At 40.9% G+C, this 13,769-nt stretch overlaps 1 protein-coding gene across 4 annotated transcripts in view; it reads left to right on the top strand.

Annotated features, from left to right (window-relative positions):
- Positions 1-13,769, top strand: part of auts2b (activator of transcription and developmental regulator AUTS2 b) — a 56,989-nt gene that overhangs the window by 39,685 nt on the left and 3,535 nt on the right. The window contains exons 1-6 of one of the 4 annotated variants that reach the window (XM_007260525.3): positions 908-1,408; positions 11,348-11,692; positions 11,781-12,001; positions 12,263-12,307; positions 12,623-12,718; positions 13,066-13,137. In XM_007260525.3, coding sequence (XP_007260587.3) covers positions 11,599-11,692; positions 11,781-12,001; positions 12,263-12,307; positions 12,623-12,718; positions 13,066-13,137 — 528 coding nt within the window. In that variant the 5' untranslated portion in view covers positions 908-1,408; positions 11,348-11,598. Of the gene's footprint in view, positions 1-907; positions 1,409-8,918; positions 9,200-11,347; positions 11,693-11,780; positions 12,023-12,262; positions 12,308-12,622; positions 12,719-13,065; positions 13,138-13,769 lie in introns of those variants that run through there. The other 3 variants (XM_007260523.3, XM_007260524.4, XM_022674542.2) reach the window with 3 other exon arrangements.

Raw genomic sequence — 13,769 nt, 5'->3', positions numbered from 1 at the left:
CGTGACCGAGAAAAAAGCCTAAAATCTCACTGGTCCTCCTGTTTTTTCAATGACAGTCTAGATGATGGAGTTTTCTCACCTAATAGAAGTGTGTAATATTTTTCACAGACATCCCCCTGAGAAACTAATCCTGTCCAGATAGGGCTTAAAACGTATAAAACTAGAACGTAGTAGTTAAGGTTGTGAGCCTGTTGGGAGCATCGGCTAAAAGCGCTGTATTTTGTAATGCTGGGGGGAACAGAAGTGGGCTATTCGACAAAAGTTAGTACTAATTATCTTGTTTCACTACAACTCAAGTTCCTTTCACACCAGATTTCTTATAATAGAATCTATCTAACACTGTATCCAGCACAGCAAACCTGACCTTATACCACCATTAGCCATTAACTGGCCCTAACTTCTTCATTTCTGTGTGAGCCAGAAGCACCTCATCAGCATTCTGCTCACCCCCGCCCTGTAATCAGCAGTACGGAGGCTCTAGTCTAATCGGCGGAGGGAGAAAAGGGAAAGGGGGTGAAGTCTTGGATATGGAGCAGGTGATTGTTGTGCTGGAGCAAAGTGCCTGCCTGCCTTCTTTCTGTGAAAGCGTGTTGTTTTTTTCCCTTTCGTTTCCCACTCGTATTCCGACAAGCCCCGCCTCTTTATACGCTGGGCTTGGCTACCAGTTGCGAAGGACTGATGAGGAGCAGCCAATCCTAGCCAACGAAGAGGCGTGGTAGTGTTTAGGACCTGGCCAATCCCTGCGCAGCATTGTGCTGGAAAGTGTTGGAAGCGCAAGTTAGCAGTTTTAACCAATCCTAAAGCGGAATGAGGGAGGGAAGCAGCCAATCCTAGCCCGATGAGGGCGGGACTTGACTGATTTTAGGTGGGAAAAGAAAAGCAGCGCGCGCAAGAAAGAGAGAGGGTGGAGACTGCGAGGGGTGGAATGCTGAGGGTCCGCGTGCGGGCGCGAGTCTCGCGTCGACCGTCGTCGGGCTGAGTGACAGTTTATCGCTAGTCAACTTCGCAGAAAACTCGGATTAAACGTCGTTTTCTGTCGCTAAAGAAGCAGCCAAACGCTCCCGCCGGCTTCACTCGAGGGATTTTAATGGATACGGATTGTTTTTTTCGGTTGAATTCGGTGTGAATAGGCTTAGCGTTACGCTTTTCACCAGTCTTTCTTTAGCCAGTTACGGTAGGATACGGTAAAGTTGGATAAACGGTAAACGTTCACAACGCAGCGTTAACTGGAGCTGCCTGACTTTTGAGGGCTTTAATCTGCTAAAAGTTCCCAATTTCTTTGTGTTGGAACATTTTGTGGTTGAAAGAACCGTCCAAGAAAGACTTCTGAGTGTTTTTGCTGGATTTTGCTCTGTTTGTGGATTACTGCCTGCTCTCCTTTGTACATTAGACCCTGTCGATGAATTGGGTAAGTTTTCAAAACAACTAAACGTTGTTTTTAGCGTGCATTACGTATTTTATTGTTGATAATTAAGTAAAAATCATATTTAAACAACTGTTATTTAATCTAGCTAACTAACATTCCCTCATAGACGTCAGTTAACTAGCAAGTGTTTAAATTCTGACATTGAATCAACGTTCATTTGACCTGTCTTAATGTTTTAAATGGTTGGTCTCTTTCCCAGGTAACAGCCAACGTTATAAGGTACGAATAAGCGCGTTACAGAAATAATGTTGCAGGAACGTTCTAAAAACGTGTGATATTATAATGGCGTGCATCACAACGTTATTAAAACGTGTCATAATGGAAACGTTGAAAATAACATTCCTAAGGCTAAACGTTAAAACAAAGACGCAAAGTGACCTTGCAGCAAGTTTAAGAGCACCCAGAAAACTTGACAGATTGAACTTTCTAAGATCGTTAACTGTAACATTCAGAAAACGTTCTACTAACCAAAAATGATCAGCTTGGTCTACACTCCTTATAGGCGAAAGGTGATTGCCACAAATATTAATAGCTAAGACATATAAAACTAGAACGTTGAATCTACGATGTTGTTTCTGTGCATTAGTTAAAATGTAAAAATGAACTTGTTGATTTATGACATTGAAACAACGTTCATTTGACCTATCCAAATGTTTTTTTTATATTGTTAGGCTCTTCCCCAGATAACAGCTAACATTATAAGAGCGTTTAGCAATGTTTTAAAAGGTGGGTTCTCCACGAAGGTTTACCCGAAATAATGTGGCAGGAACATTCTGAAAACGTGCGATATAATAATAATGTGCATCACAACGTTATTAAAACATTGAAAGTAACATTTCCTAAAACTAAACATTAAAACACTGGCGCAAGTGACCTTGCAGCAAGTTTAACAATATTTAGAAAACTTGACAGATTGTAAAACCTTGACTGTAACGTTCAGAAAACGTTCTATTAACCAAAAATTGTTAGCTGGGTCCACACTCCTTATAGGCGAAAGATGATTTCCACAAATTATTATAATAATAGCTAAGACATATATAAAACTAAAATGTCAAATCACAGTTGAATTAACAATGTTATTTCTCTGCATTAGTTATAAGAACGTTTATAAACATTTTAAAAAGGTTCTATGAAAGTTAGCCCTTAACGTTACAGAAATAATGTTCCAGCAACATTGGATTGAATCTAGGCCTGTCACGATATCAACATTTTGTGTAGGATATATCGCCCCAGAAATTATTGCGATAAATGGTGTTATTGTCATTTAAAGGTCATTAAATGCCACTGACAAAATGATAACAGAATAACTTAACATTAAGGAATTATACCCTACAATATTTTAATAAGTAATAGTTTGAGTAAATATACCTTTTCCATCACCTGCCGCAGTCCACTCTGTGTATGGCGTCACAGTTATTGAAGCACTGGTCAGTTAGCATGACTGGCTAACATACTGTTACCTGTTATACATGTAAACAAATTATTAAAAAAAAAAAATTTCCAACTATACGAATACTAGCATTATGGAAACATTGAAAGTTGCATTAAAACACTATAACACCTAAAACACAAAAACACTTGCAGAAAAATGGTAAATTATTGTTTTAAAAACATCTAGAAAAGTTGACAGATTGAGCTTTCTATGCATGTTAACTGTAACATTCAGAAAACGTTCTACTAACCAAAAATCTACATTCATTATAGGCGAAAGGTGAATCCAACAAGTAACAAATAAGCTAAATGTCCCTTTTACACTGCAAGAACACAGTACAGACTATAAAAATATAATACAAACAAAAAACACACAAACACATAAATACATTACAAACATTTAAAACCATAACCTTAAATCAACTATGTTGTTTCAGTGCATTAGTTAGAGATGTAATAATGAACATTGATGCAACATCCTTTTGCTACCTGGGGTTTAGTGTAGGACTGGGCAATATGAAGGTATTATGTCATATTGTATAGTCTAGCTTTAGGTATATTCTGTTAGTATGATACACAATATATTTTTCAAAGTATACTGTGGATATCTCTAGTGCATAAAGTAATCAACCTAAATACATTTGGTGTATTGTATGTTTTTTTTTTTTTACCAAATCCAATTTAGTTACTTTTAATTGCTTTTAAGCTAAATGTAAACTTGTTTTGTGACAATGTGAGAGACAGTTATTGGTCAATACTTTTTCACAGATTTAGCTAGCTAGTTAGCTGTCCTCTAGCTGTCCTGTATCTGTTAGCTAGTTAGTTATAGTCTGATTTTATTAAACGTTGTTAATTTTTCCGCTGTTTTGTAAGCAGCTAGAAAATTGTTGTTTTCGAGATTTTAAGATCTTGCTCTGGATTTCAGCTAGCTAGACGCCTTAATGATAGCTAGCTATATTTCCTACTGTGCAGTAATGTACAGCTACTGAAGTACATACACAGTGCTGTAAATGCCACAAAAACGTAAACCATATTTCACTGCATCTCTTGTGGGATACAAATAGTAGTCAGTAATGTGAGAAATGTCCAGTGTAGCTAATATCTCATATCTTTTGTTGGTGTACGTGAGCTGCATCAGGGAGTACTTCTTTTACCTTCTTGCAGGGCTCTGGTGAAAGAGGGCAGACTCATTAAATCAAAGCATGCAGTCATTTTTATGAAGCACTTACAGCATGGTTTGATTACGGAGATAAAACAAGGAGAGAAAATGAAACCTAGGCCAGAAATATGGGGCAGGCTGTATATTTTATCACTTGTTTCCTAAATGATGGTGTGCTTTACAGTGTCGCTCCATTTCACACACATTCGCTTCATCCTGATTCTGATTATGATACGTGTGTCATTTTACGGCCTCGCTTCATTCATTTGTTCATTAGTGAGTAGGCAGCTGGTCCCTGTGGATGCCTCAACCGTATCATATTGGAGACTGAGTGACAGTGTCTTCTGTGCTTGTGGGAGAGCGAGAGGAAAACATGTGAAGCTATTAGCCAACAGGATCACGTAAACCCAATTACCTGATAACAGTGTCATCACCTCTGCAGTCCCTATCAGCACAGATTTCCAAGTAGCACACGCCATTCCCCAGAACTCGTAGCGTGAATGTCCATTCATGTTGAGTGGTCATTCATTATGGTGTGTGTTTCACAACCATTGACAAATAAGGGGCTTAAATAGTATGAGGGTTCTTATGGTGTATCACTGTGCTGTTTGCATTAATTGCATTGAGTTAAAAGTTAATATCATACACTCCTAGCACTGGTAGTGTCAAACCACGGTCTCTTTTTAATTTTTTTAAATAACAGTCAAAAGCACCCAGCAAATTACTTACATTGTGGGTGACTGTTAGGTCCTGGGTAGTAGATATGGTTAAATATTATGAAATGTTGGTTTGAAACATTGATTAGATTTAAACATAAATCCAAAACTATACCATTTTTAACAACATACTTTGTGGGCATTATATCATGATTCACCACTATAGCTAAAACATTGCATATCCAAAAGGTATATTATAATATATTGTTATACATGCATATATATACATAAATATTACACACTAGTAGCCATGTAGAACCATATTAATAAGCTTTTCTCTAAGCTTAATAAGCCTTTCAAGAAAATATTTTAACATGCCATCATTGATGTGAGTTGGTAAAAATGTATTATATATATCTGTGTACTGTAAAGCAAGGCTCACATGGTTTTTCTCGTCTCAGTGGAATCCACTGCTCCTCTGAATTGTCTGTTTATTCAAGAGGATTTCATATAAGTTTCTGTGTTTTAATAAGGGCTTGTTTATTCTGTTGTGGTGGGCCTGACTTCTGTTGGAATGCAGCAGTGCTACATCTCTTATTAGCTTTGAGCAGATGGTATGGTGAGCAGTCCCTTTGACTGAGTGCTGGGCAGAAAAACACAATAGCTCGTTTACCAGTTAGTCCTAAGATAACTCAAAGACTTGTGAGACTGAGCCAAGTGTGTTCCAGTAATCCCTAAAATAATTGGATTGAAGAACCAGCACCATTACCATAAATCACTTCAACCTTATTGAAGGTTACTTACACAGACTGCATTAATCATGACATTTTGATAAATGCTGCCATGCTTCTACAGTGCGTTTAATGTACTGCCATAAGAGGGGAAAGTATGACCACTGGTTCAGAACAGTTTAGACTTTTAGTCTGCCTTGTGTTTTCTCTCCATTAAGGAAGCAAGAAAAATCAAAACAGAAGCTCTTAAGAACTTAAGGTTGTGGTTATGCAGTCACCAGCAATAGTTAATGGAATTTGGGTCTTTAAGCAGCAGTGCTTTGGAAAAGCCGCTGTCGAGCGCATATGTCAGCAAGAACTGAGGCCTGGTCAGTGACCCTGAGCAACAGTGGCAAGGCCTGCTGGGATTTAGGTGTCGGGGGTGAGCGTCAGGCTCCCGGGCTGGGGCTCTCTTCCAGGGGCTCCAAACGAATGACTGTCGGATATAGGATCCTTCTGCGTTTGGAGATGACATTCAAGAGGCTCAAGGCATTAGTCGTCACCGAATGCTGCATTGCACATTCTAAAGGTGGAGTTAGAGTTCAGGACTGGAAATCTTTTTTTTTTCTTCATAGATGTATCCAGTTGCATCCTTTGGAGCACCAGTGTCATTGGAGGCTCGGTTAAGCCATAAGCCTTCTTAATGCAATTGAGTTAAAGGACACTTGCCGCAATTATAGGCGATTAGGTTGTTCATTGGGGCCCCAGATTCTCTCAGTAGTTCTTGGAACACATCGTAAATAAGACGTCATGTCTTGGCACCTCATCTGTGCAGATTAGCATTTTGATGCTGGAGTGAATATATAGATAATCATAAATCATAGACACTCATGCATGACAAAATAATTAGTGTTTAACCTTTCGTATGACCTCATTTTGAATGTCCTCTGGCTGTGCTAGGTAATGTCACATGGTGTAGCCTCCATTACAGCATAACTGAGAGATGTGAGAGAAAAAAAGGGCTCTGTGACAGACAATGCTGGTTTCTAAAGCATGTAAGCCTTTTAAAGCACGAGTATGTGTCCAAGCTGAGGGTGGGACTGGTGACATTAGTTGACTTGGGAAACGTGTGAGCTGTTGGTACGGTGGTTCTGCTGAGGTGCCATTTAAAGTAAGGTCCCGGAGGAGCTCGCCACAGCTCATCCGCCTGGCTGACACCCAGCTGTCAAACGCTGACAGCTTCCCTCAGCACTGAAGTCTTACCTTGTCACTGCCTGGAATAACTAGAGGGGCTATTTGTGGAGCTGTCTTTTGCCCAGGCCTCGGTATTGGTCATAGAATGTGGCAAATGGCCATGGCAGAAGGGTTTTTGCACCTCTGAAACTTCTGTGAACAATGTCTATTAAAAGACGTTCCACGATGTTCACGTTCCTGTCAGTGCTTGAGGTTTCGGGATGAGTTTCTTTTACTGCTTTTGGAGCTGAAACCCCACTGGGACACAGAGCCCAGGTGTAAAGTGTAGCAGGGTTTCCAGATACTGCTTTAGTGTTATTGCTATCCAGATCCCACTGTTTGTTTATTCTATTTTTATTTTAATGAAATGGGATGCGCACAATTTGCTGGAAGAACTTTTGCAAAGCCCTTTAGAAGCATGATTTAATGCTTTTGGAACACACACTTCCAACTCCTGCACTCTGGGCTGTACTACAACCCTATCACTGAATGAATGTTCAACAACACGGAAGAAGGAGAAGATTGGGAGCATATTGCCCTCTAAAAATTGATATCCCGAGCCCTGTATGTGGAAATATGCAATGAAATGCTAAAACGCATTGAAAAGCTATGAACAGACTCCACATACTGGAATTGCTGCAATGTTATTGTAATGTGTATTAGATGTGGAATATAAACCTGTAGAGAGTAATCTTCACATGTTGTGAAATCAAAAACATAAAAAATGCTTTAGTGCAAAAGTGTTCTACCAGAATGTGTAGCATCTGTGGAATTTTCTGTTTTCAGTATGTTTGAGGTTTCTTACTAAAGCCTGAGGCTGGAAGGGCAGGAATGTAGAAAGATTTCTTTGGTTCTTTCTGGGCACCAATAACATTTCTGATTCCAAGTACGTTCAAACCGCCCTAATTGCAACTGGCTTGCGGATGAAACGCAGGAAAGAACCCATCCAAGGCCACAGCATGATATATTAATTCCCTGTCCAATGCAGACATAGGTATGAATGTTAGTGCTGGCAGATCCTAGGAGGCCGGGGGAACCTGCACAGGGTTCACATTGTTCTTCTGGTAACCTGAGCTGGGCCTAGGCATGAGTGGAAGGGGGGTTGGATAGTGTGCGGCCAGGGTCAACTCTGTTGAGAGATCAGTGAGACAGCTGCCCGTTTGGAGCTTTCAGCGCGGCTCAAATAAATACTTTGACTACCTAACTTACGAGCGTTAAGATCTCGCCCCAGCTAAACACACACACACATTAGAGCAGCAACTGTTTCCAGCAGCCCGCCGCGCTGGCACTCTGGACGAGGCCCGGCCCAACCCGGGCTCCTTCCTCATTTGTAAGGTCATTCTTTAAAGCGATCCATTATAGCTAAGGAGCGGAGGGAGTCTCCAGGGTCCTCCGCTCTGCAGATTGTTATACCGCTGAGCTGCGGCTTTGGTTTCTAGGAAGCAGGCGGTCCGACACATCCCATAGGCATTGACAGCTATTGTGTGCATGCCTGCCCTACATCACCGCCACTAATCCCTAACTGAGAGAAACCTGACCACTAAATAATGAAAGAGCTCAATGCCAGCACACTCACCTATTTCCTGGCACAGGCGATTTGCACGGCACAATTCATGTGCTCTTTTCATGGTTGCTGTCTTACATCGCGCATTGTGAGGGGATTATCTTCAGTACCATGGGTGTCTTACTCAAATAACACCCTGTGTTTTACTGAATGTCATTTTAAATCCAAGTGGTCTCACAGAACAGTTGGCTGCGATTACTAGGGATGCAGTAAACGAAGTAAACTTCTTAATGCCTATTCAGACTTCTTTTATGTTGGATAAACTAAAAGAATTTTCATTACTTGATTTACTTTATTTGCACTTTATTGGGCTACATTTGCATTTTTAATTGCAATTATTAAAAGAAAAATAATTTGTGTTCGTAAAAAAAAAAAAGTTAATCAATTGTATGTATACTAATTGCATGTTTGGAGCAAACATAGGTGTATTCTAATTTTAGTGGATTCAGAATTATTTTTGTACCCCTCATTATTATATCATATTAGTTGTGTGTCAGTAACGCCAGAAAACATGGGTTGTTTTAAATGATTGGCAACATCTCCTATGAAAACCAGTCCCTTTTATGGAGTGTGTGGTAACATAATACCCTTTATGTAGTGATTTGCTGCTGCTAGCTTTCTGTGGTGCATTCACAATCCAGTAGGCTTAGTGTTAAGCAGGGGAGAGTGTGTGTTTCCCCCTGCCACAGTGAGAGAGAGAGAGAGAGAGAGAGAGTGAAAGAGTGAGTAAGAGAGAGGAGGGGGAGCAGACGTAAAGGAAGTCTTCGCTTAGCCTGCGAGTTACCGTACACCACAGTTCGTGATCTTATTTTCAGACAGAAGTGGAGTATGCAGAGTTTTTTCCTTGGTGCCTTATTTGAGAGCCATAGAAATCAGAGGAGGAACGCTTAACACAGTTTCGCTGGACGCTGAAGTTTTCTCGCCTAATCGCCTAAACCTGTAGAGTTTACTTTGGTGGATGTATGTGGAGGACTTGAAGCTGTTGACGTATCTCTGAAAGGCCAGTGAGGTCCCTAATAGGTATGGCTGTGTAAAGTATTGTAATCTTTACTTTCTTGGGGGGGGGGGGTTTGCCTGTTGTCTGAACTTTCCTGGGAATGGCTTACGAAAACTGCTTGGCAAAGGAAAAGTTTCAGTTTCTGTAGCACTGAGGTGTAGTAGTGCCGCGTAGTCTTCAGATGTTGGACAAATGTTGCTGGATATGCGAGTAGTTCTGTGGAACAGATGTGCCTTTAGCTGACTAGGCTTCATTCACAGCTAAGCTAACAGCAACGTGGGAATCTGTCAGCGCACAAGAACAACTGTTTCTCTGTTTGAGTCATTCGCCAACTGCACTCGGCCGGTGCCGTACACGGCCCGCGATGTTACGGATGATTTATGAGCTGTCCCCTGTCTGCTCCGGAATGGCCGCCACAGTAAATGCTTTACTGACTTTGCCTCGCGGGGGAGCTTACCTCCAAACCCTACCTGATTCCTCTGCCTGTGCCTCTTTTGTGTACACACAAGCCCCTTCCAACTGCTCCTTCACAAGATTAAGGGCTTTCCCTGGCACTCCGACCAGGACAAAAATTTAAAGAACAAGAGTATTTAACCTCCACCTAATCTTGCCTTTGTGTGAATGCAGGGATTAGGCCATTAGACTCAGCATGCCTGGAAGGTTTAGCTCAGTAATGGGGTTGATGAATGACAAAAACTGCTTGGACAAGAGAGGTGCCAACTGAAATAGGAAGACGCATTTGCTGGTGGGCTGACAGCTTGAGAAGCTTAGCCCTAATACCTAACCTGCATCAAAAGAACATTAATGTGCCATGAATCTAACTGGAAATAAGCATTTAAAGTGCTAATCGGGAATTTCAGCATGACAAAATGAAAGCCTTGGAATTTTTCAGCAAACTAAAAAGGTTTTTGTAGGGGTGTTTCCTGTAGGAATACACAGATTAGGCACTGTATGAGAGAATAATCCATCAGTATGGAGAACTGGATTTCTGCAAAGCTCTAAATAGTTTGGAAACAATAGAGTAGTGCCCTTGACGTTAAAGCAGCACAAGTGTAGCTAAAATAATGTGTTTTATAATAAGCACTAGTAATATCGTATCCTGAAATGCTGCTTACTTATATTGTCTTGCGTAAGGCAATTATTAGTTTATACTTCTACAACTACAAGAGTGCTGGGCCATACTGCCTGTATGGTAGGTCCCACGCTTTGTAGCACAAAAGCGCTTTCCTTTAGGCAGCAGCACTCTTGCCTGCTGTTCTTCCTGGCGTTACCATGCTCACCCCCTGTGGTTGCATCACCCTGCTCAATACAAACTGTTCACCAGGGGAGAACTGGTGCTCCGTGGAGAGGAATAAGCTGTTCCTGCGGCTCCCTCCTCCAAGGACCCCCTGGTGTTCCCAAAAGAAGCTTTACTCTGAGAGAGCCTAACCATCCATTATGGACCTCTCAAAAGACCTTTCACTCCAGATACAACAGGCTCCAGGGGGGAAAAGGCTTGAATTGACAGCTCCACACAAAGGAGATTTACTGCTTATCTTCATGTGCATGAGTGGCATTCAAAAGGAGGTAATTGCAGGTTGTATACATCGGCAATCCTCTTGGGATTTCAGTCCTCCACCCCATTTGCATTTACCATTGGTGCACCCCTGGGAAGGTCCAGTAAATGTCAAAGTGACACCAACATTAGCCATTAAATGCTAGGTTTACTTTGAGCGAGGCCGAATTAAAGAGGGCGGCAGCGTAATGCCATGGAAAAGGTGCTGCAATAAAAGAGAAAAGGCTCTCTTTTATTTTCCTTAACCCCTGCTTTATTAGCTTTTTCAAATGACGTGTCCTGCCTGCCTTTCTCTGCTCTCTGTTGCCTTTGTCCTTGCTGCACTGCTCTGCCCTGTTTAACAACATTAACTGATAGCATTATACTAATATCCTTTCTAGGAACGACATGTTATCAAATGAAATTAGTGGATTATTAGTGGCCTAGTCCTAAATTGGATTATTCCCAGTAATGCAGTTTGAGTACTCTGGATGTATTTTCGTACTGACGTTAATCCACTGCAGTGAGCTCACTGTGGTAAACAATGTGAAGGTGGATGAATTTTGATATGCAATAAAATTGCATTGAAGGGCATGAGATGTTTGCACTGATATGATTTATTCTGTGCTATTTGCAGGTATCAGTGATGTCGCTGCCAGTACAAATGCGAGACCAGACAAAAGTGGGTTTGGAGGTACCACAGGTGGAAGACTAGAGCGAGATCTGCAGTTCCATCAACAGAAGAAGGACAAAGGAAGAAAACAGTTGGATCTTTAAGAACGTTCAAGAAGGACGTCACTAACTGTGTTCCAGGACAACTAGAGGGAAAGTTGTTTTTGGTGTCACAAAACAGCTTCTGTGTGCTCCTGAGTTCAGCAGTATTCCACCATGTTCTCCCCAACTGCAGCCATCCCTCCTCCACCCCTACTGACAGGAAGTGCACTCGCTGTGCCCGGTGCTTCACCTGCTGGTCCCTACACAGGTAAGGCAGTCTCCACATGCTCACATCTCCTCCACAAGTAGACCACCAATATTTTTATATAACTAACTGTTCACTGATTACCTTACAGAGCAGGACCTGCTGCGTCATGAGCTGAACTCTCGCTTTCTGGCCTCTCAAGGTGTGGAGAGAGGACCTTCACTGGCTGGGCCAGCGTACCTGCGCACCGAGTTCCATCAGCACCAGCACCAGCACCAACACCAGCACCAGCACACGCACCAACACACACACCAGCACACCTTCACGCCCTTCCCACATCCAGCCATCCTGCCCGGCCCTGCTGCACCACTGGTGCGTACCCCTGCCAGACATGTGAGGATGAGTACTTTTGCAGGGCAGCCAGAACAAGCTGCTTTTATTCTGATTTTATTCATTTACTGCTTTTAATACACAACTACTTTGTTCATTACTACTTACTTTTTGTAGTATGACAATAGATATTTAATCAGTGAGGATAATGCTGAACCTATGCTACAGGATAATTTGTTTCATGGTTTGAACCAAAGCCTGAATGTCTATAAAAGATTTTGTTTGCTTTTTCTTTCCTTTCAGTTCGACAAATACCCACCAAAGGTCGACTCTGTCCACAGGCACAATGTAAGTCTAATGCTAATTATATGTACACACAGTGTGTGTTTGCCTAAAAGTTGCAAATTGCGTAATTCTTTCACACAATGAATTGTATCTCCAGCTACACTAAGAATCCTTTTGAACTTTTTATGTAACTTACTTTAACTGGAAGTTTAACTGGACTAAAGCCTCTTTGTTTTCACTAAGCACTGAACTCATGAAAAGCTCTTTTGTTCAGAGATTTTACAGCTTATTTTTATGTAAATTAGCATCCTGACCCATTAGCACTTACTGTACTCCGTTTCACAGACTAATGATATACTGCCACACCATGTTTTACAGTTACTCCACTCCTACCCACCAGTAATGCCTGGGATGTCTCCCATGGTGCCCCCAGCAGGAATATTCAGCTCTCTGCAGGGAGCCTTCCAGCCCAAGGTATTACACAAATCGCTTGAGACATCTACCTGTTTTATATCACCTCTGAGTAACATAAAGCATTTAGTTATTAAAAATGGAAAAGCCCCATTGGGCAGAATTATACTGCATTGTAATTTCATATTAGTGAATAGAAGTGCTGACAGATGTCCAAAGGGGTCTTGAATTGTGGTGTTAAGGAATTTTATAGGCTGAGCCCAAAGGTTGGTCCAGAAATGCAGTTTATGGATTTATTTAATCAATACAAATTTTAAGTTAGTTTTTTTTTTTCTTACAAACATTTGCTTTATATCGTCATATATTATTTGTAGTATAATGTTTGTTTTTCCACATTATTGTTTCAATAGGCCTCAAACCCACTTGATATAGTACCCAGAGCTGGAGCGATGCCCCGCCCTCTCATGCAAAAGGACTCTAGAGTAAGTCTAAAATATACTTTATTCTTCATTGTTTTTCTCTGTTGCATTGAGGCAATTATCAGATCTGGATTTAATTTCTCATGTTCATAATGTGCACATCTAGTAACTTGTGTATATATATCACAGAAGCCAGTTTATTTTACACAAACAAATGCTTTAGATTGCTGTCAAATGATTCTGTGCAAATGCTTGCTTTTTCCCCAAAATTATCAGTCGCGTTGGTCATGCATCAACATCATAATGTATTATATATTACTCTGACATGTCCTACTCACCAGAACCGCCATTAGTTAAATTTATTGAGACCTGTAAAGATTTTATACATTTCTATTAGATTTTTCTGTTAAATATCTCCTGAATTGACAATTAGCTATCAGGTGAAGCATAGTAAAGTAAAGTCCTTTTACTAGGACTTTTGATCAGAACTGTGTGGGCATGTTGTAGATAACATAAAGGCATGTAATACGTGTACATAGCTGTATCTTGTCCAGTGATTTCTGTCAGAATTGTTGCAGTCAGGCTCTTATAAACAATGACGTGTAATTTTGTACTGCTGAAATTAATATTTAAAGCTGAGGAAGAAGTGCAGCATTTTAAAAGCATTTTCAATATTTCAAATAAAAAAAATTGCA

Source organism: Astyanax mexicanus, chromosome 18 (assembly GCF_023375975.1).
Source record: "Astyanax mexicanus isolate ESR-SI-001 chromosome 18, AstMex3_surface, whole genome shotgun sequence".
Taxonomy (NCBI): domain Eukaryota; kingdom Metazoa; phylum Chordata; class Actinopteri; order Characiformes; family Acestrorhamphidae; genus Astyanax; species Astyanax mexicanus.
This window is presented reverse-complemented; position numbering and strand designations above follow the sequence as displayed.